The following is a 24,495-nucleotide window of genomic DNA, read 5'->3' as shown; positions in this document are numbered from 1 at the left end:
TACAAAGTGAGTTCAGGACAGCCAAGGCTGTTACCCCAGAAATCCCTAAAGAACCAAGAACCAGAAAAGCAACACAACAAAACAAAACAAACAAACAAAACCCTGAACAGAGATTAGAGGTTTTTTTGTCTATGCCACGTGTGCAGAAGAGTTGGCCTGGTTGTTAATTAACAACAGCTGCTAGGAATGTTGAATGTTTATATATAGTACACACTCATGTGGTATATATTTTTTATATATATATATTTTTTTTTTTTTCCTGTTCTTTTTTCTTTTTTTTTTCCTTCTTTCCCCCCATACAGAGTTTCTCTGGCCAACCTTAACTGTCCTGGAACTTGCTGTGTAGACCAGGCTGGCCTAGTGTTCTTTAGAACAGAGTTTAAGATAGCAGTTTATACTGATACTCCCAGTAAGCCCCAGCTCCGCGGAGCTCTTCCTTTACCGGCCTGTCTGTATTTGTAGCTCTCTATCTCTCCTAGAAATACCTAGAGTAGCCCTGTGCTATCTTTGGTTAGATTGTAAACATAGAATCTGCATCTTTGAGAATGTGAAGTCCGGGTTTTTTTATGTAAGATAACAATTTTATAGTAAAATGCATATGAGATTTTTGTTTGCTTGTTTCTGAGACAGGGTTCACTGTGCAGTCCTGGCTATTCCCGAGCTTGTTCTGTAGACCAGGCTTCTGCCTCCCAGAGTGCGGGATTAAAGGCGAGTGCTACCACCACATGGCTTTTTTTTTTTTTTAATTATGTTTATGTATATAGTGTGTGTGTGTGTGTGTGTGTGTGTGTGTGTGTGTGTGTGTGTGTGTGTGTATGTGTATTGTGCAGAGGACGACTTGGATTGTTTTTTTAATGTAGGTTCCTGAGGATTGGATACAGATTATCTGTGGGAAGAGTCTTACCACTGAGCCATCTCATCTCACTGGTCTTACTTTTTTGTATTTGGAGATGCTGTCTCATTCTGTTGCCCAGGCTGGCCCAGAACTCATAGCAGTCTGCTTTCCAACCTGCCGAGGTGACTGGCCTATTGCTTTATATATATTCCTTTGTTAATCTTCACAAAAGCCCTGTGAAGTAATTAAGCAGGCCTCGTTGAGAAGGTTAATGTATTAACTGTAATCTTGAGCAAGTGGAGCCACTAAGATACTTATCTTGACTTCATTTTCCTAATGCAATTTTATTTCAAATGCTGATCTCCAACCTGAGCTCTGTGGCTCTACCTGCAATCATAGCAGTCTGGAGGTTGGGGCAAGAGGACTGTGAATTTGAGGCTAGTGTGGGATACAGACCAAGACCCTGTCAAAAAAGGACAAGTAGATCCTGTTTCAAATTCAAGTAAAGTTTTATTTATTTATTTATTTATTTTTTTAATTTAGCCAAAGAAGAGGTAGACTTTCAAGTCCGTCCTCAGGCTTGCCCCTCCCAAGTACTAGGAATATAAGCCACCGTGACCATGCCTGGTTTTGTGGTTTTGTTTTTTTGTTGGTGGTGGCTTTTTTTGTTTTGTTTCGTTTTTTTGCTTGGTGTTTACAATATGGCTTGTTTTAGGGGAAGCTGGTGCCAGGAATGAAACCCAGGACTGAGGACCTTGCATGTAGGAGGCAGGCATTCTGCTGCTGACCCTCAACCCGTACTTTTGTCTTGATATGATTTCATTTGGGGGATTTACTGAATTTCCTGTTAATGTTATTTTGAAGCAGATATGAACTACAGATGGGTTAGAATTCTTTATGAAGCTTTTAATGTATATAAATTTGTATTATATGATTTTATACATAGGCATTTTTCTGGTCAGAGTTTATAACCACTGTGAAAATAGTTGTTCTTAAGTCTTATTGCTCTCATGGTCTGGCAACCTCTGAACTCATTGAAAACATTTATGAATTCAAATTTCATTTACACTGCGTTACTGTTTATAGAAGTGGTGAGAAAGCCAGATGTGTCAGCCTGCAGGCGTCTTGGTTGGTGTTAATCAGTGCAGTGGCACCAGCATTGCTAGTGGTCACAGTAATCTTAGCAACACACACGAGCCACTGAGAGCATACCAATTATTATATTTTGAGACAGTCTATGTAGTCTTGGCTGGATTTGAACTCAGAGATCACAGTTCACCTGCCTTTGCCTCCTCCCAAGTGCTAGGATTAATGATGTGCACTACTGCACCCAGCTAGAACTGACCAATTCTACTTCAGAATAGCCTTGACAGAGTAGTAAGAAGTGTTACTTCCAGCTTAAATATTTGACACATAAAAGTTTTATTACAAAATGGAAAACCCACCAAAAGCATTTCTGCAGCAGGGTAAGGTATATACTATGTAAGAAAGAGCTTTGGTAAAGCTGCTTACAGAGCTGGCTGCTCTCTTCAGAACTGACAGCATACATTTAATCCCAGAGGCAGGCAGATCTCCTAGCTTGAGGCTAGCCTGGTCTACATAGCTAGTTTTACACCAGCCAGGGCAACATAGTAAAATCCATTCTCAAAACTAAGTAAATAAAGGGCTGACAAATGGTACAGGCCAGCAAGACTAAACTTGGGGAGTGGGGGTGGGAGGGTCAGGAGTTTGAGGCTACTTTGGACTGCATAGTTTACAGCAGCTTGAGATGTGGGCTTTGAGCCAGGCGTGGTGGCACATGCCTTTAATCCCAGCATTTGGGAGGCAGAGGCAGGCGGATTTCTGAGTTCGAGGCCAGCCTAGTCTACAGAGTGAGTTCCAGGACAGCCAAGGCTACACAGAGAAACCCTGCCTCGAAAAACCAAAAAAAAAAAAGGGGGGGGCGGAGGGAAGAGATGTGGGCTTTGTGAATATCTATCTCAAGAAAATCAAACCAAAACAAAAAAGACTTGACAGAGAGTAGTGATTCAACCATGGGTATTTGGTTTTCTCAGATGAGCATTGGACCTGTTGCTGTACTAGTATTTGTTGATCATAGTAAAATTGGAGTTTTCAAGCAAAAGTTGGGATTTTGGAAAATGTATATGCCATCATGAACTTTTGACAATTGCAGGTTCTCAAAACCTTTCAGATGAAATCAGTAGTACTAACAGATGCTGGCTGCACTCAATAAGTTGTGTCAGTGTTTTGGAAAATCTGCATGCCCAAGTAAAGTATTTTACAGGTGACTAGTGCATGGTGTGTTAGAAACCATTTGTTGGAGCAAGTATAAGCAAGAGTTTTGGAACTGAAGATGCAGGCCACTGCTCTCTTTTCAGGTCACAGAGCTCTAAGAAACTACCATCTGTCAGGCTAGAGAGATGCTCTTCCGTGGTTCTGAGTTCAAATTATCAGCAACCACATGGTGGCTCACAGCTAACTCTAATAAGATCTGATGCCCTCTTCTGGTGTGCATGAATACAGTGTACTCATATACAATCAATCAATCAATCGTAAAGAAGGAAAGAAACTACCGTCTGTCAAGTTTGACTGCAGTACCAAAGAGCTATCACTACCCTCCTCAAGACTATTAAATAATATTTTCCCCTTATCAGCCACATTGCTAGACGAGACTTGGGTTTTTTCTTCCGTGTACGTAGCTGATTGTCATGTCATGAGAATCTTGTTAAAGCAGGCCAGGCATTGAAGAGATTTGCAGCAGTGTAAACCACTAGCTCAGATCTGTCTCTTTTGTTTTGAGACTGGTTGTGAACTCTTGATCCTCTTGCCTCAAACTACCAAATATTGATATTACAGGTGTGTGCTGCCACACCTTGTTTGTGACATGCTTCGGATTGAACCTAGGGCTTCCTCCATCTATGCTGGGCAAGCACTTTGACAACTGAGCTCTATTCCCAGCTCTATAGTCGCCTCATAATGCTTTTGTTATTGTATAGAGTTTATTACTGTGAGAAAAATACTCTAAAACTTTTTGGTTTCAGATACTAAAGGAAATTGTGCTGTCCATAGAATTTGTCCAACTTTGCTTAGTCTCTTATGGTTGAATGTGTGTAGTGTATAAGTCTGCGGGTACCTGTGCCTGTGTGCATAAAGGCCAGAGGTGGATGATATTTTTCCTTCCTCAGTCACTCCACTTGCTTGCTGACTGGATGACTGGCTGGATGGCTGGGTGGCTGGATAGATGGCTTGATTGACAGGTCTCACAATGTAATCCTGACTGACCCTTGATGTAGGGCTGGTTGGCATTCCAAAAGCAAGAGATCTGCTTAAAGGTGTTTCAACCAAGCCTAGCTCCACCTTTTTGAGGCAGAGTCTCACTGAATTTGGAGCTTACTGATTGACTTCAGAAGAGAGAATCCCATAGAGTTTAATCAATAATGGCTCACTGGGTCTAGAAAAACACCTCAGGGTTTAGGAACACCTAGATCTATTGAAATCAGGCAGTTTGTGACAAAGGAGTCATAAACACCTTTGAGATATATTTTTAAACAGGGTATCACGATTGAACTTGAATGTGATAGGTAGACCAGGCTGGACCTATGGTCAGACATCTGGATTAAAGGTGTGCTCCTCCAAGTTTGGGTTTTTAACTTTTGAGCCAGAGTCTTCGTTTGAGTTGTTAGAGCTAGCCTGGAACTCAGTATTTGGTTTAGACAGCTCTATGGCAGTCCCCCTGTCTCTACTTCTTGAATGATGGGATGCTGTATTTCTTTCAGCTTTAAACTTGTTCTTTGTTTGCATACATACTGCCTTAGTTTGGAAGATTGGGGTATTACTTTTGGTTATGAAACAGTTTTGAGATAGTCTCTCACTGTAGCCAAAGCTGACCTTGTATTTACTGTATACCTTAGGCTGGCCTCCAGCTTAAGCTGATACTCCTGCCTCAGCTTCCCCAGTACTAGGATGTGAGCTTCCCTGCACTGGCTAAGAGAATATTCTTTCTAAAGAATATTGATTTAAGTGGGGGGGGGGGTGGAAGGGCGGGCAGTGCATACTTTTAATTCCAGCAGTCAGGAAGCAGAGGCAAGTGGATCTCTGAGTTTGAGATGAGACCAGCCTGGCCTACCAGGGCTACACAAAGAAACCCTGTCTTGGAAAAATAAAAAGCAAAGAGAGAATATTGGTTTTAATATTAGTGGCATTAATTTTTAGGTACTAGCCTTGACAGGTTTAGTGTCGCCTGTCTCTTCTGTTACCTGCTGTGTCTCAACAACAAAAGTATTACAGGAATGTATTGAGTTGAACTACTTGCACATTTTATATTTCGTTCTGGGGGAAGGGGGATGAATTAAAACCCCAGTGTTCTGTGTTAAGGAAGAAAAATCTGAGGGCTGAGAAGGTGGCTCAGTAGTTTAGAGCGCAGCTCTTCCAGAGGACCCAACTTCAATTGCCAGCAACCATGTGGTGTCTTGCAACCATCTGTAATGGGATTTGATGCCTCTTCTGGGGTATCTGACGAGAGCAACAGTATACATGAAAATAAATAAATAAATAGATTTTTTTTTTTAAATTAAAAAAAAAGAGGAAGAAAATAGGGCCGACAGTGTAACTCTGGGAGAACCTTGGTATGTGTATATGTGTGGTTCTGGGTTTATCCCTATTACTGCCGAGAGACAAGACACTCAGAAAAATGAGACTATATAGAGGACTTTGTGTGTGTTTGGTAGTTTTAAATTTTTCTAAAGTTGTGGGAATGTTAGCTGTAAGCAGCATTGCTTCTGAGAACCTGCTCTTGTGCCACTGTTGTCCATCTGCAAGACTACACAGAGAAGTGCTTTGGTGTGGGCTGTGGCTTTCTTTTGTTTTTTGTTTTCCAGTTTACCACAAGGTAAGATAAAAGTCTAAGTACTAAATATATTTAGGTAGATTTCTAAAGAAGGATAGAAGGATTCTGCAATATTTTCTGTTGACTACTAATAAGGTTGTTGAAAAGAACAGGCTATTGTAGGCAGTAATTAAAGATAGCATGAAAATAATTGTTACTGGAATCAGTAGAACAGTTGTGTGTCTCCCTAGACAAATCATGTTCTAATGGCACAGTGAGTTCCTTATCTTTCTGTCTTTGTTTCTTGTCTTGGGATTGAGAACCTGGGATCTTAATACTTGCTAGGCACTTGTACTGAGTTTAAGCCTAACCTGGTGATATCTCCAGAGCTTTTAATTTGTTTAAGTTTTTTGAGAGAAGGTTTCACTGTGTAGCTCTGGCTGTCCTCTGCTTTCCCGGCTCTGGAACTAAAGGCATGCACCCGGCTCCAGGACTTTTGATCCTATAAAATTGAAACTCTGTGGCAGATGATGGTTCCACCCTTCCCTCAGCCTGGAGAATCACCATTCTATCTTCAGTTTCTGTTAGCTTCTTAAGACACCTCGAGTATAGGCAGCAGAGCAGTCTTGTTTGAGACAGGGTCTCACTAGGTAGCTTTGGCTGTCTTGGAACTTGCTATGCAGATCTAGCTGGCCTCCCAAATGCGGCCATAAAAGCATACCTACTTCACGCAGTCTTTTGTGATTAGTTTATTAAACTTCCATGGATCAGGTTGACCTCCAATTCATAATTCTCCTGTTTCTACCTCTAAGGGACCTGGTGCAGGGAAAGAAAGTACAGGTACAGACTCCTGAAGGTTGTCCTGACCACCTCTCAGTCTGTGGCACACGTGCACCACATATATGCACACTAAATGATTAAGATCAGATAAGTGTAAAATATCTGCTAAGTGTTAAGGAAAACAGCTAACGTTAGTCTGTTTCCCTGTAGCACTTTTTAGCTATGAACTCATAGAGTCCACTCAGCCAACCTCTGAGGATAACTCGGTATCTTCATTTTATCGGTTAGGAAAACCAGAAATGTTATCTCCCTATTTTTAGACATGGTCTGTTAACATCTGGCTCTTTCTGCTGTGAACATATATTTCATAAAATACATGCTTTGTATTATGTTATTTGAGTTTTGTTTGAATGATAAATGGCTATAATTGTACGTCTAGCTGGTGTATTTAGTGTAGACATTTCAGTTGAAAGTTATTTATTTATCCTAATTAAAAACTTTTGAGACAGGATCTTATGTAGCTCAGGCTAGCCTCAAACTTACTGGTAATTGAAGATAATCTTGACTTTCTGATCCTCTTGCCTTCATACTACCAAGAGTGCTGGGATCACAGGCATGTATCACACTATATCTGGTTCATACAGTTCCTAATACTTTATTTAGGACATATTTATGAAGAAATACAATTGTTGGATCAATACATCTGTTTTTGACTTCTGATGCATATTGACAATTTGCCTTAGGACATTAGGATTGGATTTCTTTGTTCGAAGGGAGGGTCTGTTTTGATTTTCATCTATCAGTGGGTCATGGTGTCTGTTTCCTGACCCCTTGATAATATGTAACATGATATTAACCATATAGAAACAGCTTTTCTGGTGGTTTTCTTTTTTATGAGTGTGTAAGTGTGGAATTCTCCACACATAACATACATTTGTGTCCTCTGTCCCTTTTCCTTTGGTACCGCCTGCCTTTTCTCACTGTCCTTTTGCCCCTTGGGTCATGCCTTCTGAGAAAGTTGCATAGCAGTTCAGAGAACAAGTATATTGAGTCTATTGTGTGGGGATAGGTTTCTAAATAAAGTAATTTTTGGATGGGCAGAAAAGAAGTCAGAGGAACAAACACTTGAAGGTGACTGTGGTCCTTACTGCTATTCAAAAGGTTAAATACAAGGATGCCTAGCCTTGGCACACGAAGAGCATTCAAGAAGCATTCAATTAGCAATATTAACAGACACCATCTGACAGAGCAATCTTTTTGAGTTTTTTGAAGATTTTGCTTTTCACTTTATAGGTATAAATGTTTTACTTACATGTTTGTCTGCATGATGTGCCAGAAGATGGTGTCAGGTCCCCTGAAAGTGTAGTTATGTGGGTGCTAGGACTCGAACCCTAATCCTCTGAAGAGTCTGCTGAGTCATCTTTGCAAGCTCATAATAATAGAAGAATCTTAAAAGCATATTCAAGATCACTTAATTGTTTGGAGGTTTGGAACACAGGAAATAACCTGTTGCTTTAATAAGCATTGCTTGCCTTGGGTGAGTTAGGAGATTGTGAAAGCCAGGCCAAGAATATTGATTGTATCAGAGTTGAGGTTAGACAGTGGAGTAGCACTTTGACTGTTTGGGTAATTTAAAATGAAATGTTTAGTAACAAAAGTTCAAATGTGGTCATCTTTTGAGGAACAGTTGCTCTAAGCAGAGATTGGGAGTAGGAGGTAGAAGTTGGGTGGTATTGACCCTAGTTGCTGCAGCTCAAAAAAAAAAAAAAAAGCGTTGCCTGAAATTTCCCTTGCTATCCAAGAAGATAATAGTATAAATGGTACCTGGTCTCTTTTCTGTATTCCCCAGGAAAGGCGTGTAATACTATCTCACTTTGCCAGAACGTTGTCTAGACTGATGAATATATTCAGTGTCCTTAGGAAATTCTAGAGATGTTTGAGGAGCTTAGAAAACAAATTATATTGCCAGTGAGCATTTTACACCCCTCCCCACCCCCACTCCCCGCTTTAAATTCAGAGTCTGTGTGTGGATATGCTTGTGTGGGAGTGAGAATCAGCCTTTGATTCTTCATGTGTGCAATTGGAACATTGCAGGGGCACCAGTGCTGTTGCTTGCTGCCAGAGAGACTGCATAGGCTTGGGTTTTGCTTTGTTTTGTTTTTCCAGTGAAAGAGGGTTCAATTACAAAAATAACAATTCTTTACTTTGTTTCTGAGTGGGTCCATTATGCTGAAAATTGTTGTAGAAATAAACATTGTCAGGGACTTCTTTTCAGGTATTAAACACAGTGGGCCAACTTGGGGATGGGGAGATTTTTACTGACCTTAAAAGAGCAGTGAGCATCATAGTATACAGCCATTTCTAGATTAAACTCAAGTTTAGTTAAAGTTATATCTTGCTATTTTAGTCAGGGTTGTTTATGCTAGATTATGTCCCAATGTGAGAATGAATTTTAACAAAATCTTACTCTTTATTTGTTTAATTTTAATTATCCTTTCACAATTTCATGTGAATATATGAAGTATTTTTGTCATTTATCCTTCCTGTCTCCCTCTCATCCCATTCTGTCAAACCCTTCCTTCCCAGGGAGTTCACCCTCTTGTTTCCGTGTCTTTTTTGTTTGTTTGTTTGCTTCCTTGTTTTTGTGACACTGAGTCTAAATAGAGTTGCTTTTATGATCAGATATTGTTTATTATAGTTAAGTCAGAATATTCCTGTAGCCCAGGGTAGCCTGGAGCTAATTTTAGCCCAGGTTGTGGTGGATTTTTGGCAGTCTTCCTTCCTCAGCCTCTTTAGTTCTGAGATTCTAAGTGTGAGCCATCCATGATGCCTGGCTCACGTGCCTGTGCTTCACCTGCCCTTGGTGATCTTCTGTTGCTGTGTTGAGTAGGAACTGTCTCTGACCAGGCTCTCTCAAAGCATTTAATCTTCAATTTAGTTTTGGTTGGTTTTCTTTTTGAGCATAGTTTGAAATGAATACATTTTTGATTTTGACCTAGCCTTACCTTGAAATGCTGCTCTGACTTCTAAAGTATTTGCTTCTGTTTTCATATTTGTACAATACATGTAACACAGCTGTTTTTCACAAATCAGTCATGGTATTTTATCACAGCAATAGAAACCCTAACTATGATAGCAGCTATATTCATAGTGATCTTCTTTTGCTTGTAGGGTATAATATTATTTCATGCACACTCAGACCAGATTATTCAACAGGGATTACTGGTAAAGGACTCATCTCAGCAGATTCAGGTTCACGGTCAAATTCCTTTTAGTTATTTCACATAATACAAATATTTTTTAGTTTGAATTACGGTTTAATAGCATTCATACTACTGTCAGAAGCAGAAACAGTTATAGGAATTAATAGTTCTGAGTAAGAGTTAAAAGAATTCTCTAAAAAAATTAGAACAAAAAAGGAGACAATGGGGAATCAGATCAGTCCAGAGTCCCAATAACCATGTTAGAGGATCTCCAGAAAGAACAAATGTTAGAGAAAAGAAGAAAACAGGAAGTTACAATTTGAGAAGGTTCACCTTGCACCACCATCTCAGTTACAGAGCATAACAAAAGCATGCCAACAGCACCAAGATCTTCAGCTCTTCAACTGCATCATAAGCAGCAACAACAAAAGCAGTGTCTTCCAGAAGCCAGGGAGAAGTTAACAAGCCACGTCAGGCTGTGCACCACACTAAACCTGAAGCTAGCCAGCTATGTCCAGTCTACAGCACTCAGGGCTCATAGCTGAAGAATGGGGCCTCACTACAGACTGAGATCTGTGTTGTGTGGGGTTGTCAAGAGTGAACTTCATAGGTGACAAGAGCCATCTTCCCTTTTCCCAGATAGCTCTGGGTTTCATTCATGTTTACAGAGCCCAGTCAGCCAGCAGCACAGCTGCACAGGGACTTATTCTCCCTCTTCTCCAAGTAAATTGAAGGGCCCTTCACAAAGCTCACATAGCAGTTACTCTGATACTTAGTGAGATCCAGCTCCGCAGGGCTCTCCCTTTACCTTCTTAGTCTGTGTTTTCTTCCCTAGAAATAATGCCTAGACTTTAAATACAGAATCTGCATCTTTGGTGATGTGAAGCCAGTGAAGTAGCCTGTATTTATTTGCTTGTAGGTTTTTTATGTGAGATAGCAATCTTACAGTAAAATACATATGAGGTTTTGTTTGTTTGTTTGTTTGTTTTTGAGACAGGGTTTCACTGTGTAGTCCTGGGTATTCTGGAACTTTCTCTAAAAGACTAGGGTGGCCTCAACTCAGAGTTCTGCCTGCTTCTGCCTCCCAGAGGGCTGGGATTAAAGGCGTGTTCTACTACACCTGGCTCTCACCTTCTCTTCTTAATCTCTATTCTCAGAAAATAGAATGCCTATTTTTAGGAAGGTGGGGCCGGAGGTAAAGTGTATACGGTATGTAGGGAAGCCTTTTAGTTATTTAACCCTAATTAAATGTTTTGTGAGCTAGAATACATTTGGTAATTTAAGATTTGTCTGTCATTAAGTATTTTCACATTGCACAGTGCTAGGTATGTGTATCATTGAGCATGGACAGCAGTGGATGTGAGCATTGAGCATGGTTCAGCAGTGGATGATTTATGCACCCTGCTGAGCAGCTGGGTCTCTGCCTCCCTTATGACTGTAGATATACTGTTGAGGAGTGATTGAGCTTACTGAGTTTTATAATTCAAAATGTTAGAATTCAGTTACGGGGGCTAGTGTATGGCTCAGTGGTTAAGAGCACTGATGCTCCTTTCTGACCTCTAAAAGTAACTGCATGTGTGTGGTGTACAAACCTACATGTAAGCAACACACACAAAACACAGTTTCTCTGTAGCTCTGGCTCACACATTTTTTTAAATTGAAAAACAGCAATAAAACTTAGCACCTAAGAGGTAGAGACAGTAGGATTTCTGCAAAGTTCAAGGCTACTGTTGGTTATATGATAAAATAGTGAGTACCAGGCTAGCCAGGGCCAAATAGTAAAACTCTATCTCAGAAAATAATAAGCTGAGTTTAAAATTGCTTTGTGGAGCTTTTGTGACAGTTTATGTGTTCTAGGCTGCTTGTGACTTGTAATTCTCCTCCCTTAGACCACTGATACTACGGTTATATATGTATGCTCCCACACCTGGCCTAAACTTGTGTTTTGAATTGAGTTTGGTGACATTGAAGTTTTAGAATTCAGCAGTTAGTAAAATTACCATAGAAGAAAATATCCTGGGAATTACTGATGTAGGTGCAAACAACATTATTTTGTTCAAGAGTAAAATTAGACTAATTAGGTAGGAAAACTAATACATATGTCCTATCACTTTTTATCAAAACAGGCTTTGAAAGAATGTGCAAAGTACCTTAGCACTATTGACTTGAGGTAGTGAATGGTGATCTAAACCCACGTGTTAAAACAAACACTCTGAAGTGTCCAACAAGTATAATAGGGAGAGTTCAGTATCCTAGGAAACCCTGGAAGAGTGCCCCAACTAAGCTTTGAGAAGCACTTGGCAGGTACACAGTAGTAGCTGGGAAAGATGACATTGTTGACTGCTTTAGTGTTTGTTTACAGGGTTGAGAGCCCCCTGAAGAGTAAGAGAAGGGACCGGTATTGATTGGCCTAGGTGGAAATGATAGTGGTCTATAGGTGGTTAGATTAATGAGTATTTTGAAGCAGGGATTAAAAATCCAGTAGCTTGAGATCTGGGGCTGTAACTAAATGGTAGAGTGTCTGCCTCATAGGTCCTGTGAGGTCCTGCAAGGCCCTGTGTTAGGTCCTCTTAAGTAACAGCAACACATACACAAGCCTGTGCACACTGGGAGTTGGGTGAGGCAGGGAGGCAGCTAGGGCTGGAGGAGAGAATCTCAATGTTAAAACTCAAAGATGAAACTGCTCTAGGCTTCTCTCTAGCCAAGTTATCTCCTGGGCCATGAAGTTCTTAACTGTTTTTCTGTGCTGACCCAAGGAACTATAGTGGGCACCCTCTAACATGGCTCCAATGGACACTGCCCTCTGCTGCTCTGCTCTTTGTATAAGTTTCTCCCTTGAATATGACACACCTAGCAACTGACTAGTACAAGCATGACAGAAGTGATGACGATGACATACACTTGCAGATGAGGCTACCCAAAGGTCTGCGCTGTTCCCTTTCATTTTCTTTCATTTTCATGACCAGCTACCATGATTGTGAACTTTTCTGGAATCCATGTGACAGAGAACTGGTATCTCAGGCCAGCATCCAGGAAAAATGATGTCTGACAGCAGCCATGGGAGTGAGTCTGTAGCTGGCGCTTACATAGTTTCCCTCTGGAGCATCCTTTCACCTGACAGCCCAAAAAAATAAGGCCAGAGGATACAATTGTTTTTATTTTGAAGACATTAGTCCATGTCATCAAGCCTAAAATTAAATTTCAGCCCCCATTGCTCATATATTTTTAAGTTCTTTTAAATGCAGTTTATGACTACTGCTTTTCCAAAACACTGTCTGCTTGGCTTCTGGAAAAACACCCCACCTCACCAGCAGGCCCCCAATCCAGTCATCTCTTCATGTGGTTCCTGCTCAGCTGCCAAGGATAGGAAAGCCTCAAGGCGCTTAGCCTGCAACCCTGGTTTTCTTTGCCTGCCCCAGAAGGAAATCACCTTCAAATGCCACATGACTTTGAGTGCTTTCTGTAAACTCCTGCCAAATCCATTTAGCTGCCCATACAACATTCTGCTCAGTTGTAGTTCACTCAGAGATGTGCAGATGGACTATAGCTTTTCTTGTTTTTCTCTTGCTGGGTTTGTTTTTACAAGCTTGTTACTACTCTTTGGTATGTTGGTTGGTCCGTGCGTCCATCCATCCATTCATCCATCCATCCATGTTTCTGGCAGGGCTGCCTTCAGAATGCATTCTTCTGCCCATAGACAGTTCTGACTCTTCTCATCCCTTATTTAGTAAGAACACATTCACAGAGTTATTTGAAAACATAACTTCCTTTGAGAAGTGTAATGGAGACAAGGAATTGAATTTTAAGTATGGCTGCAGACCAGGTCAGGAAATGCCTACCTGATGTTTTACCAAAATTAAGAGGAAAAAGAAATTTTAAAAAGATCCAAGTAGAAAGAATTCACCGTAATTGCCTTTCTCCCTTCTGTTTGACTCTTGAGTGTCTTAGGCTAGCCTTGAACATCCTTTGCAGGAAATGATGGCATTGCACTCCTGATCCACTGCCTCCACCTAGCTTAAGTGTTGGGAGTGTAGGTTGCTACCATGGTATGCTTAAATTGCTGTTCCTATAAAGGTTCATGAGGTGTTCCTTTGATTAAGGGTTTGTGAGGAAATCAGTGGTGTAATCTTTTGGATTAGTTATCCAGCGGGCTTTTCTTTCTTTTGTTTTATTTGCTCTTTAGACGCTGTTAACTGGAGCTTCTGAGGCACATATCTGCCTATTAGTGATGAGGTCCTTTGAGCCAGTGGGAAGACCTAAACTTATTTTTCTTGATATTTATCTTTATTTTATGCACATTTTGATTGAAGATTTGTTCATACCTGACCTCTTGGTCTTAGATTTTTCATCTGTTAAGCCTTTGTATTAATGTAAACAAGTGTACCTGTTTGTGGTGGGAATTAAATGCTAGTACATTACATGCAGCTTACTACGGCACGGCACTACACTGCACTGACTCTGACTCCAGGGCTGCTTACTAAGATTTCTAAAGCACCTCTGCTTTGCTCTCCTTCCTCCCAATTCCCAGTCTTCTTTGTTGCAGCTGACAGGGCACAAGCTGACGGGGTTGTTGTTAGTTAAAACTCAGTGTTCTGGTTTTGGATATTAGACTAAAGCCTGTAAAATGTTTTTAACATAATCTAAAAATCTCTAGTCTTTTCATCTAAATTTCTTATGTGTTTGTAACCTATGAGAAATCAAATTTGAATTAAGGATGACTGTCAAGACCAATGGACAGTGCAGTGTGTCCTGATTCTTACAGTGTGATTATGACAGTTGTAGTCTGTAAAGCTTTTATAAATACACACATCGATAGAAACCAATTCTGAGTTTAAAAGAAATTACTTTGAAAATAACTTTTTTCTTTTGTTTTGTGTTTTGAGGTAGAGTTTCTCTGTGTAGCCCTGGTTGTCTTGGAACTTACTCTGCAGACCAGGTTGGCCTTAGACTCAGAGATCCACCTGCCCTTACTTCCCAGTGCTGGAATTAAAGATGTTCACCACCTCTGCTTGGTGGGAAAAAATATTTTATGTGTCTGCTAAATGTATATATATGCGTCACATTCATCCAGGTGTCTGGAAATTAGAAATGAGTGTTGGATCCTTTGGAACTGGAGTTGTGCATGGTTGTGGGTCCTTAGAGGCATCTCTTCAGCCTTGAAAGACCTTTTTTTTGTTTTTTTAATTTCAAAATTAAAAACCTCTATAGCTACTTCTGTGTGGTTTTAGTGCCGTGGAATATTTTAGTTTTCAACCATTTAAAAATATAAAATCTGCCAGATGTGGTGGCACATGGGCTTTAGTTCCAGCAGAGACAGAGGCAGGCAAGTATCTTGTGTTTGCTGCCAGTCTGGTCCACATAGTTTCAGGCCAGCCAGGACCACACTCTAAGACCCTATCTCAAAAGTGAAAGTAGAAACATCCTTGGTTGGTGACTAAGATACCCATAGATGTGAAGTGTGGTTTGTTTGCATACACACCAGAAGAAATGTTTGTATCACCATCATCAGTATTACTGGTGATTTCAGACTGGGTCTCACTCAGTAGCCCTTGCTGGCTTGGGGTTTGCTTTGTGACACAGGCACAGGCTCTGTGTGTGTGTGAAGAAGCAACAGAGCAAGGCAGTTGTGATACTGTTATTTGTCTGGGCTGTAGGCTCAGACTTCAGTGAACTAAAGTAGACTGTTTGGAAAACAAAGGCCAAGGCTAAGTTGACCATAACACCCTAGGGACAATTAATATTTTGTTTTATTTTGCTGTTTATAAAGGGTCTCACTGTGTAGCCCTGACTGGGCTAGGACACCTCTAGGTAGAGCAGCAGGTTGTCCATTTTTGCTTGCCTGTCTTTGTCTCCTTAGTGCTGGGGTTAAAGAGTCTCTAAGAGGCTAGACTAAGCTTCCTCCTCTAGGCATAAGATAATGAATGGCCAGGTAGGAAAAAGACAGTCACACTTTTGGTTTGTTTTCTGTGCCTGTGCTGCACTAATGTGGTCCTGAGGTATCGTAGATGAGTGATTTCCTGAGTGAACCTAGGAAGACAAGAGCAGCTTTATCTTAAAAAAGAATGCCAACCATCTCATTCGGTCCATGCCTTGATGTGAAGACAGTGGGAACACACTGGCTCAGGCTTCTCTGGACGCAACAGGGAGTTAAGAGTGGGGGAGACATTTGCCTCCAGGTGCTTACCACCACTGTCTTCCCTCTGCCTCTCAGGTAAGAGGTTCGATGAATGGTCTATTCAGTGCCAAGTAGGACGACTGTGAAGTGGAGGGAAGAAAGAAATGGTGTGGCCTGTTTGTCAGGGGTTTAGTTTTGAAGGGAAGAGGTTTCCAAAGGACAGCATTAAGTTGGACCTGCTTTGCATGGCACAGTGGATGTTTCTCCAACAACCAGATCTGTGTGGGTTTAGTGGCTTGACCTTGGGAAAACTATTGAGGACTTTGAGCTCCCTCTAGAGGATAACAGAGCCTCCTAAAGTTCTTTAGGGAAAGAACCTGAAGATAGCCATCCCTTTTAAGTAAGTTACTGCTTTATGAATGTATTATCCTCCCCTTCGTGTGTTAGCCTCACAAGTGCTAAGTTTCACCCCAGTCTGAGCATTCCCTTATATATTTCTGAATGAGTCTTTCTGAAAAAATTTGTTTTAGTCATATCTAAATAGCTTTGTAGGGTCAAAGAAAAGATGGTGAAAATGGATTGTGCCTTTTAATTGGATTATAAGTATGTATCAAGCTCTGAGTCTTGAATGGACCTTGTGAAATGTACAGAGAAACAGATAATGTGTTTACCTGCTCTCCTCAATCCATCTCTCCAACATCTGGAAAGAACAAGTACAGGAAGATTAACAAGATGATGAGCTAAGGTATAGGCTTGTGCCTAATTAAACATGTTATGCCTAATTAAACATGTGAATGAGCTGACACTGACCCGCCTAAGCTTCAGAGCCTAGCTAACTACTGAGCAGTTTGTTCTAGGACAAAAGTGTTAGCAGTGGTCAAATGTTCTGAGGTGCATTGTTTATAGCTTTTATTGTGGTTCATCCTTTTATTCTTTGTTTATTCCTCTTTGCAGAACTTGTGTAAATTCAGTTATTTAAAAAATGCAGCTATAAAATGAAATGTTAATTTTGTGCTAATGATTTGGATAAAACTGTGTGTGTGTGTGTGTGTGTGTGTGTGTGTGTGTGTGTGTGTGTGTGTAAATGTCCATGCTTGGGGAGACCACTGGTTGAGGTCAAATGTCTTCATGTTCACTTTATGTGGTGTTGGATATCAAATCCAGGGTTTCATACATGCTAGGCAAGCTGCCCAGTAACTGAGTTACAGCTCCCACTTTATTCTAAGTGCTAGCATTGCCTTTCTTCTTCTTCTTCTTCTTCTTCTTCTTCTTCTTCTTCTTCTTCGTCTTCGTCTTCGTCTTCGTCTTCGTCTTCTTCGTCTTCTTCGTCTTCTTCGTCTTCTTCTCCTCCTCCTCTTCATCTTCCTCCTCCTCTTCCTCCTTCTCCTTTTCTTTATAAAGTATGAGGAGATATGAATGGTGAAAGCATGCCAAAAGGATCCAAAGCCAACCCTGAAGGCTTTTAATGGCTAAATGTTGAATAATTGAAATTATATTTAAATTTTAACAAAGAGCTTTAAGCTTCCTCCAATCCCCTTGAATTTAGGCTGCACCTTCCTAAGCACAATCTGGGGGCCTAGGAGTAACTTTCTATAAGAAAAACCTTAGATGAACAGAGAATGGACTATGTCATCAGTAAATCATGGACATTTCCACTCTAACCACAAGGAGGATGTACCACTGTAATACTGTGACATAAATGGCATGCTAACAGTTGTGATTTTCCTGCCAGGAACCCACGGTTGCAGCATTACCTACCGTTTAAAAAAATGCATTTTACGGTCTCAGATTGAGGGATTTCCCACTATCTACTGCCCAGGACTCTCAAGTTCATCAAGGCAGTCTGAGAAACTCATAGGTCAAGGAAAGTAACGAGACTGTAGTAGGGTAAACTGGACAAAGTTTTGGAATGGAAAAGGCATGAAGGGACTGAGGAACAGCACTATCAAGTTCATTTAAAATGTGCCAAGCTGCTTCCCTATCTGTGACAATAGCAGTGTGAGCTGTGAACAGTAGTGCTGTGAACAGACGAGGTGTCTACAGGACTCTGAACCATGTGTGTGACCTTTCTTAAATCTAAAGCTAGGGGTAAAGTTTCTGGAAGGGTCTCTATCAACCTTATGCAGTTTTAACAAAACTGTTTGTAAAGTGAGTTGCCAGTTAGTCTGTATGTCACTGTTTACAGTTAAGCAGCAGCAGGCTGTTCTGTAGGAAACTGAGGGGAAGCCTGTGCTACTTTGAGTGTATTTGTCTCCCCGGGGTTCGTGTTCTGGCTACATGGTCCTCAAGTGTGACCATGTGAGAAATAGACTGTGGTGTGTGGAATGTTGTGGTCATGTTCTTGGAAGACCCTAGCTCAGTGTAGTTTATGAACTCCAGGTTTACTAACAGAAAGCCATGGTCCTAGGAAAAATTGGGCAGTGTTTGCAGATGTATGGCCTTTTCAGACCTTTAATTTTCTGAATTAGAAGTTTCCTAATAAAACAATAGTAGTATCTCCAGCCATTATACTCTTATTCCTGTTAGATAGGTTGAAATACCTGTTAAATATGTCAAGGCATATGCTCTGTTGAACGACAAACCTAATCCTGAACACAGAAACCACTACCTATTGGTAGAGCAGAGCTGGGACCCTATCCTTGGTCTTTTGTCATCCCCTAGTGGTTAGTGACTTGCAGGGCATTGTTGAGATTGGTGAAGGGAAGGAGGAAGCTTTTCAGGACTGAAGAGAGAGAGCCTGGCAGCCTGAAGATGGGACCTCTAGCTAGCTTGTTCTCTTCTAGCCCTTTAAGGACGCAGATGATAGTGAGTATTTGAATCCTCATTTAAACATGAGTGATGGAAAGTTATGAAACTTGAATGACTGGTAATACTTGCAGAATACTATATGCCTTAGGTATACCCTTGAAGGCTTTAAAAATTCAGAAAGCATGGTAACAAGTGAGTGAAATATCAGATTAGGATTACAGAATGCCTGGGATCGGATTCCAGTGTCTGGATTTTATTACTTTCCGTGACAAACTTATTTTCACATGGTAAACATAACTCTTTTGATTGTACAGTGCTACAGGCTTTGAGAAAAACCAATCACAATTACTAACCACAATTACAAACCAATTACTACAACTGGTACACCAAGCAGTTGAGTTGCTCCGGAAGATCCAGGCTCTCTGTTGTGTGCATCTCATCCCTGACCCTAGCAATCAACGAGTGGTCTCTTGTTTCAACTTCTGGTGCCATTTGCATTTAGCTTTATTCACTCAGCCCAAGGCATCTCGAGCTGTATCCTGCTTGCTATTGCTTATATCAGTAGTTATTCCTTCTTCTTACATTCATTTATGGGTGTCTGGTTTTTTAGGTTTTGTTTTACTTGGGTAAGTAAGTGCTCAGTGAGATTGCTTAGTCAACATGATAAGAGTGTATTTGTATTAGTTTTCTTGTAGCTGACAAAAAACAACTTAGGGATGATAAAAAGCTTGGCTTACAGTTTGAGGTGATATAGTCTCATGCCAGGGAAGGCAATAGTGGCTATTAATCCTGTGTCCACAGTCAGGAATCAAAGTCTGCATTGCCCCTCCCCTGGTTTTATTCAACTTGAGACCACAGCCCCTGAGATGGGTTTCCACCAGTGGGGTCTTCCTCCTTAGCTAAACTACTCCCAAAACAGAAGACTTGAGGAGGAGTGTTATGTTTCTTAGGTGCTGTACTGGCTAGTTTTGTGTCAACTTGACACAGTCTGGAGCTATCACAGAGAAAGGAGCTTCAGTTGAGGAAATGCCTCCATGAGATCCAGCTGTAAGGCATTTTCTCAATTAGTGATCAAGGGGGGAGGGCCCCTTGTGGGTGGTGCCATCTCTGGGCTGGTAGTCTTGGGTTCTATAAGAGAGCAGACTGAGCAAGCCAGTAAAGAACATCCCTCCATGGCCTCTGCATCAGCTCCTGCTCCCTGACCTGCTTGAGTTCTAGTCCTGACTTCTTTCAGAGATGAACAGCAATGTGGAAGTGTAAGCTGAATAAACCTTTTCCTCCCCAACTGCTTCTTGGTCGTGATGTTTTGTCCAGGAATAGAAACCCTGACTAAGACAGGTGCCAACAACTTTGGTCAGGTTGACACTGAAGATTCACCATCACAGTGCTGAAGTCCTGCACACCCCTGTGTGTGTTTGCAGTGTTGTGTGCCTATACAGTACGTTAAGTGATCTGTCAGCAGATTACTGCCTTTTGATTTCTTTCTCATTTAGTTATTTGAGTAGTATATAAGAGTATTCTGGTAGTATTCGGGCAGTGGTGGCACATGCCTTTAATCCCAGCACTTGGGAGGCAGAGGCAGGTGGATTTCTGAGTTCGAGGCCCAGCCTGGTCTACAGTGTGAGTTCCAGGACAGCCAGGGCTATACAGAGAAACCCTGTCTCGAAAAACCAAAAAAAAAAAAAAAAAAGAAAGGAAAAGAAAGTATTCTGGTGTTCCAGTAGAAATGATACAGTAATAGCTTTCCCATCTCTTACCTGTCTACATTCAGGTGATTTGTTTTCAGTTTCTGGATATTGTCCTTAGAGTATCAAACTGCTTTGTAACTTTTAGAAAACTGGTATGATGGCACTTTTATGATAGAGACCTTCCTTTTGATACTGAGATGTTCAATCACACAGTACCTACCCTCTGCTGAGTTACTAAAATAACACTAGTTCTCAGAAGTAGGATTAAGAATTCTCTTCCCTTGCCGTTTATGAGACTTAAGGGTACAATTAAAGATGCATAACAGCTGGGCATGGCTCGGCATGAGCTTGGCCTTTACTTTGTATTTTGAAGTACAGCTTGCAGGACCCTACAACCCAGATGGCTAGACACACTTCAGCGGTTTATTCCAGTTAGGTTTTCTCCCTTTATTTGTAGTCATTTACTTGTTGGTTCTGGGGCTGAAATGGGTCCTGTGTGCTATTAAAACTGTGCTCTTCCTCTGAGCTACAGTCAGTCCTAAGTGCAACATGATAGGCATCTCTACACATTTATTTGATCTTTATGTGCTAGGATTAATTTTTGTGTTTTATATTTTTCCTTTGACATTACTATTATCATTTGTTTGGTTTTTGAGGCAGGGTTTCTCTGTATAGCTCTGGCTGTCCTGGTACTCCCTCTATAGAGCAGGGTGGCCTTGAATTCATAGATTCTTGTGCTTCTTCCTCCTTAACTTGCTGGGATTAAAGATGGGTACCACCACCACCTGGAATTATTTATTATTTTTAACAGGGTAATTGTAGCCTAGAGCTCCTATTGTAGACCAGATTGACCTCAAACAACCCTTGCTTTTGCTACCCTACCTTAGTTTTGAGATGGTGTTTCTCACCTAGAGTCTATCTAGATAGGCATTTGACCCATGAGCTATTTGTCTTAACTCCTTGGCAGTTTTGTGAATGTGTGTCTATGTTTTCTTATTCTATTTTCAAACATTTACTAACTCCTTATGAATATATTGTTCATCTTTCTTGCAGAGGTGAAATTTAGAATGTGTGATCACTCGGTACCCTTGGTGTCTTTAATGTAGTGGATGCTGTGTAAAGTGCTTAGTTATTGCTCAGCCATTACTAAGGTATAAACTTGTTTGGTTCTAGGTGCTTTGTTGAGTACAGGTACTTTGTCGGTGTGAAAGGAAAGCCCCAAATTGAATGCCTAGACTGTATTCCTTTACCTTCATTTCATGACTTACAGAACCCTATGCTGCTCCTGAAACCATATGGCTGCTAAATTTGAGTCTTGGCCTTGACTCTTGGCCTTGACTCTTGACACTTGTATGTAGCACCACCCCCTATCATACTTGATATCTACAGTTTTCCATTGTTCCTCTATACATGGAAAATGAAAAACAATACAGTTAGTGCTGTGAATAGGAAATAGATGTATTTAATGCTCACTTGGTACATTGTAGTTCTATATATCTGTATCCATTATGTGCTTGGAGTCATTTTTATATAAGAACTAAGGTTGTCAGACTTTCTCAATTTACTAGCTAACCAGCTAGTAAATTACCTTTAGTTTTTAGTACTGGGCTCCAGGAAGGTACTTACAGAGAGGGTGGTAGGCCATAGTTTTCAACTTGTAACTACATTTCCCATCTCTTGTTTATCGGGTATTTAGCACATGCTCAGCTTTCAACTTCAGAAATCTTGCATATCTGTACTGGTTGGTTTCTTTCAAATTACTTCTTTGAAAAGTCATTCTTGTTTCAAATTATAAAACCAGCGATTAACTGCATTGCCTCACAGCTCAGAGAAAATGATAGGGCCGAGAATTTGGTCCATTGATGTGCAGTGTTTGTCATTAATTATTACAGTTTCTGTAGGCCACAAGCAGATGTTTTCCTTTGAGTTTTAAAACAACTGTTAAAGTTTGTGATTCTTGGCTATCTGTTATCTGTTTATTACGCCACACTAAGGACTTTTAGAAAAGTAGATGGCAAGAACAGGCAAGGTAAAAATAGGCCACTAATGCTGCTGTCAGTCACACCCACCAAAGAAGTGATTATTTCACCTGCAAAGGGCAAGCCTGGATGGTAATAGTTTAAAAAGGAGATGTTATATTCATAGAATGAATCCATTATAAACTCGAATTGATGTAAGAACTGATGAAGCCTTTTAAAGACTGCTTTTGTTGCATAATTTATAAATCTATGTGTTTAAAATTTGCTGAGTGTTAGTTGGTGAGTGAGTGGGGGTGGGGGATTCCTTTTTTCTACTAACCATATTAGAATGCTCTAAGATTAGTAAGACAGTCTTGATTGTAAAATAACATTTTTAGGTTCCTTTTCTTTTAAAAGAGTATTTTGGTCTTTGACATTTCATATTTATGAGAACATAATGTTCTGTACTGGGCAATATGTCACATTTAATGTAATGATTCTGATTGCGGTGTCACTACTATTGCTTTTATAAAATACAGAATAGTTACTTAACTTTTTTTTTTTCCCCCATGAGTACACTGTCGTTGTCTTCAGACATACCAGAAGAGGGCATCAGATCCCATTACAGATGGCTGTGAGCCACCATGTGGTTGCTGGGAATTCAACTTGGGACCTCTGGAAGAGCAGTCAGTGTTCTTAACCCCTGAGCCAGTTACTTAAATCTAAAGAGTGTTCCCATTTTGGTAGCTTTCATGACACAATTCTCTTTTTCAGCTCATTTGTTATCTTTGTACCCAAGAGTGTATATGTAGCCGGGCGTGGTGGCTCATGCCTTTAATCCCAGCACTCAGGAGGCAGAGGCAGGGGGATTTCTGAGTTGGAGGCCAGCCTGGTCTACAAAGTGATTTCCAGGACAGCCAGGGCTACACAGAGAAACCCTGTCTCGAAAAACAAAACAAAACAAACAAACAAAGAGTGTATATGTTACTGACTTTTAAGAATACAATTTGGGTTTATGACTATTAGAATTCCATCTGAATTATTAAAAATATCCCCTCTCTATAATATCTTAGAGTTTTGTTGTTGGTTTTTGTTGGTTTTTGAGACAGGGTCTCATGTAGCAGAGGCTGATCCTAATGCTCTTGCCTCTGCCTCCCAAGTACTGGGGGTAACTGGCCTGCACTACTCATTGGCTTCTTTCTGCCCTGATTTTGAAGGCTTTGAGTTTATATAATAATCCTAGCAGCAGAGGTGAGCTCTTAGCATACTTGAGTCTTCCTTCAGAGTTGGACCTAGAGTAACCCTTCCAGCAAACAAAACCAAAAATGTCAGTGTCACCATGCTCATTGAAAGTATGTAAATAAAGCCAGGTATGGAGGCATCTATCTTTAACTCCAGCATTCATTCAAGCGGCTGAGGTGGTAGGATAGCAAGTTTGAGGCCAACTTGAACTACTCAGCTAATCCTTGTCTGGGAAAACTAAACCAATAAAAACTATTGTTAGAAAATTAATAAAATAATTATTGTTTGATGTTATGAGGAGTTCAAGAGTATCCCAGGCTACAAGAGACCACTTTTCCAAACAACCCACCAACTGGGCTTTCAGGGCGGTTCAGTGTTTGTAGTGCAAGCCTGGAAACTATGTGAAGATGAAGAGAACCTGTTCTACAAACTTGCCCTCTGACTTCTACATGCACCTGTTGGCCTAGTCACCCTTTTACAAGTCACACATATACATGGTTATAATAGCAAATCCCACAAATAAGTGTCTGGTTTCTTTTTTCATTCGCAAATTAAGTGAAATATTTACAAACCTGGCATTTATTATTATCTTCCTGATTGGTTGAATGGCTTTGAGTCGGTTTATTTGGGGGATCCTCTCCCCCAAATGAAAGTGTTTTATGGAAAGACTTTAGATCTCTTTGTTTCTGATGTGCATAGATCGAGAATGTTGATAGGAACATCCTTAGTGAGTTGAGGGTCAAAAACTGATGTCTTTTTGTTTTTGTTTCAATTATACAGCAGATATAATTTCTACAGTAGAGTTTAATCATTCTGGAGAATTACTAGCCACAGGAGATAAAGGTGGGAGAGTTGTCATCTTTCAACAAGAGCAGGAGGTAAGTACTGACAGTTCAGTGTCGCCTTTTCAGTTTGATCTTGAGACTGGAGGTTGTGCTGGAGAAATCCAGCTTTAACGCTGGACCCTGAGTAAATATTTGTCTGCAGATAGCTTATGGTTTGTGTGTGTGCTCCTGTATGTATGCCTTTGTTGCTTTTATTTGAAAACCCATTTGGATTGTAAAAGCCTTTGGTAGAGAAGAGGGTGGGAAGTAGTTGATT

General features: G+C 40.6%; 1 protein-coding gene across 1 annotated transcript in view; it reads left to right on the top strand.

Moving 5' to 3' along the window:
- Positions 1-24,495, top strand: part of Ppp2r2a (protein phosphatase 2 regulatory subunit Balpha) — a 57,013-nt gene that overhangs the window by 9,473 nt on the left and 23,045 nt on the right. The window contains exon 3 of the mRNA XM_021181967.2: positions 24,175-24,272. Coding sequence (XP_021037626.1) covers positions 24,175-24,272 — 98 coding nt within the window. The remainder of the gene's footprint in view (positions 1-24,174; positions 24,273-24,495) is intronic.

Source organism: Mus caroli, unplaced genomic scaffold (genome assembly GCF_978045245.1).
Source record: "Mus caroli unplaced genomic scaffold, Mus_caroli_1 scaffold_12, whole genome shotgun sequence".
Taxonomy (NCBI): Eukaryota; Metazoa; Chordata; class Mammalia; order Rodentia; family Muridae; genus Mus; species Mus caroli.
The sequence above is the reverse complement of the archived record's forward strand: the minus strand, read 5'-3'. Positions and strand labels throughout refer to the sequence as shown.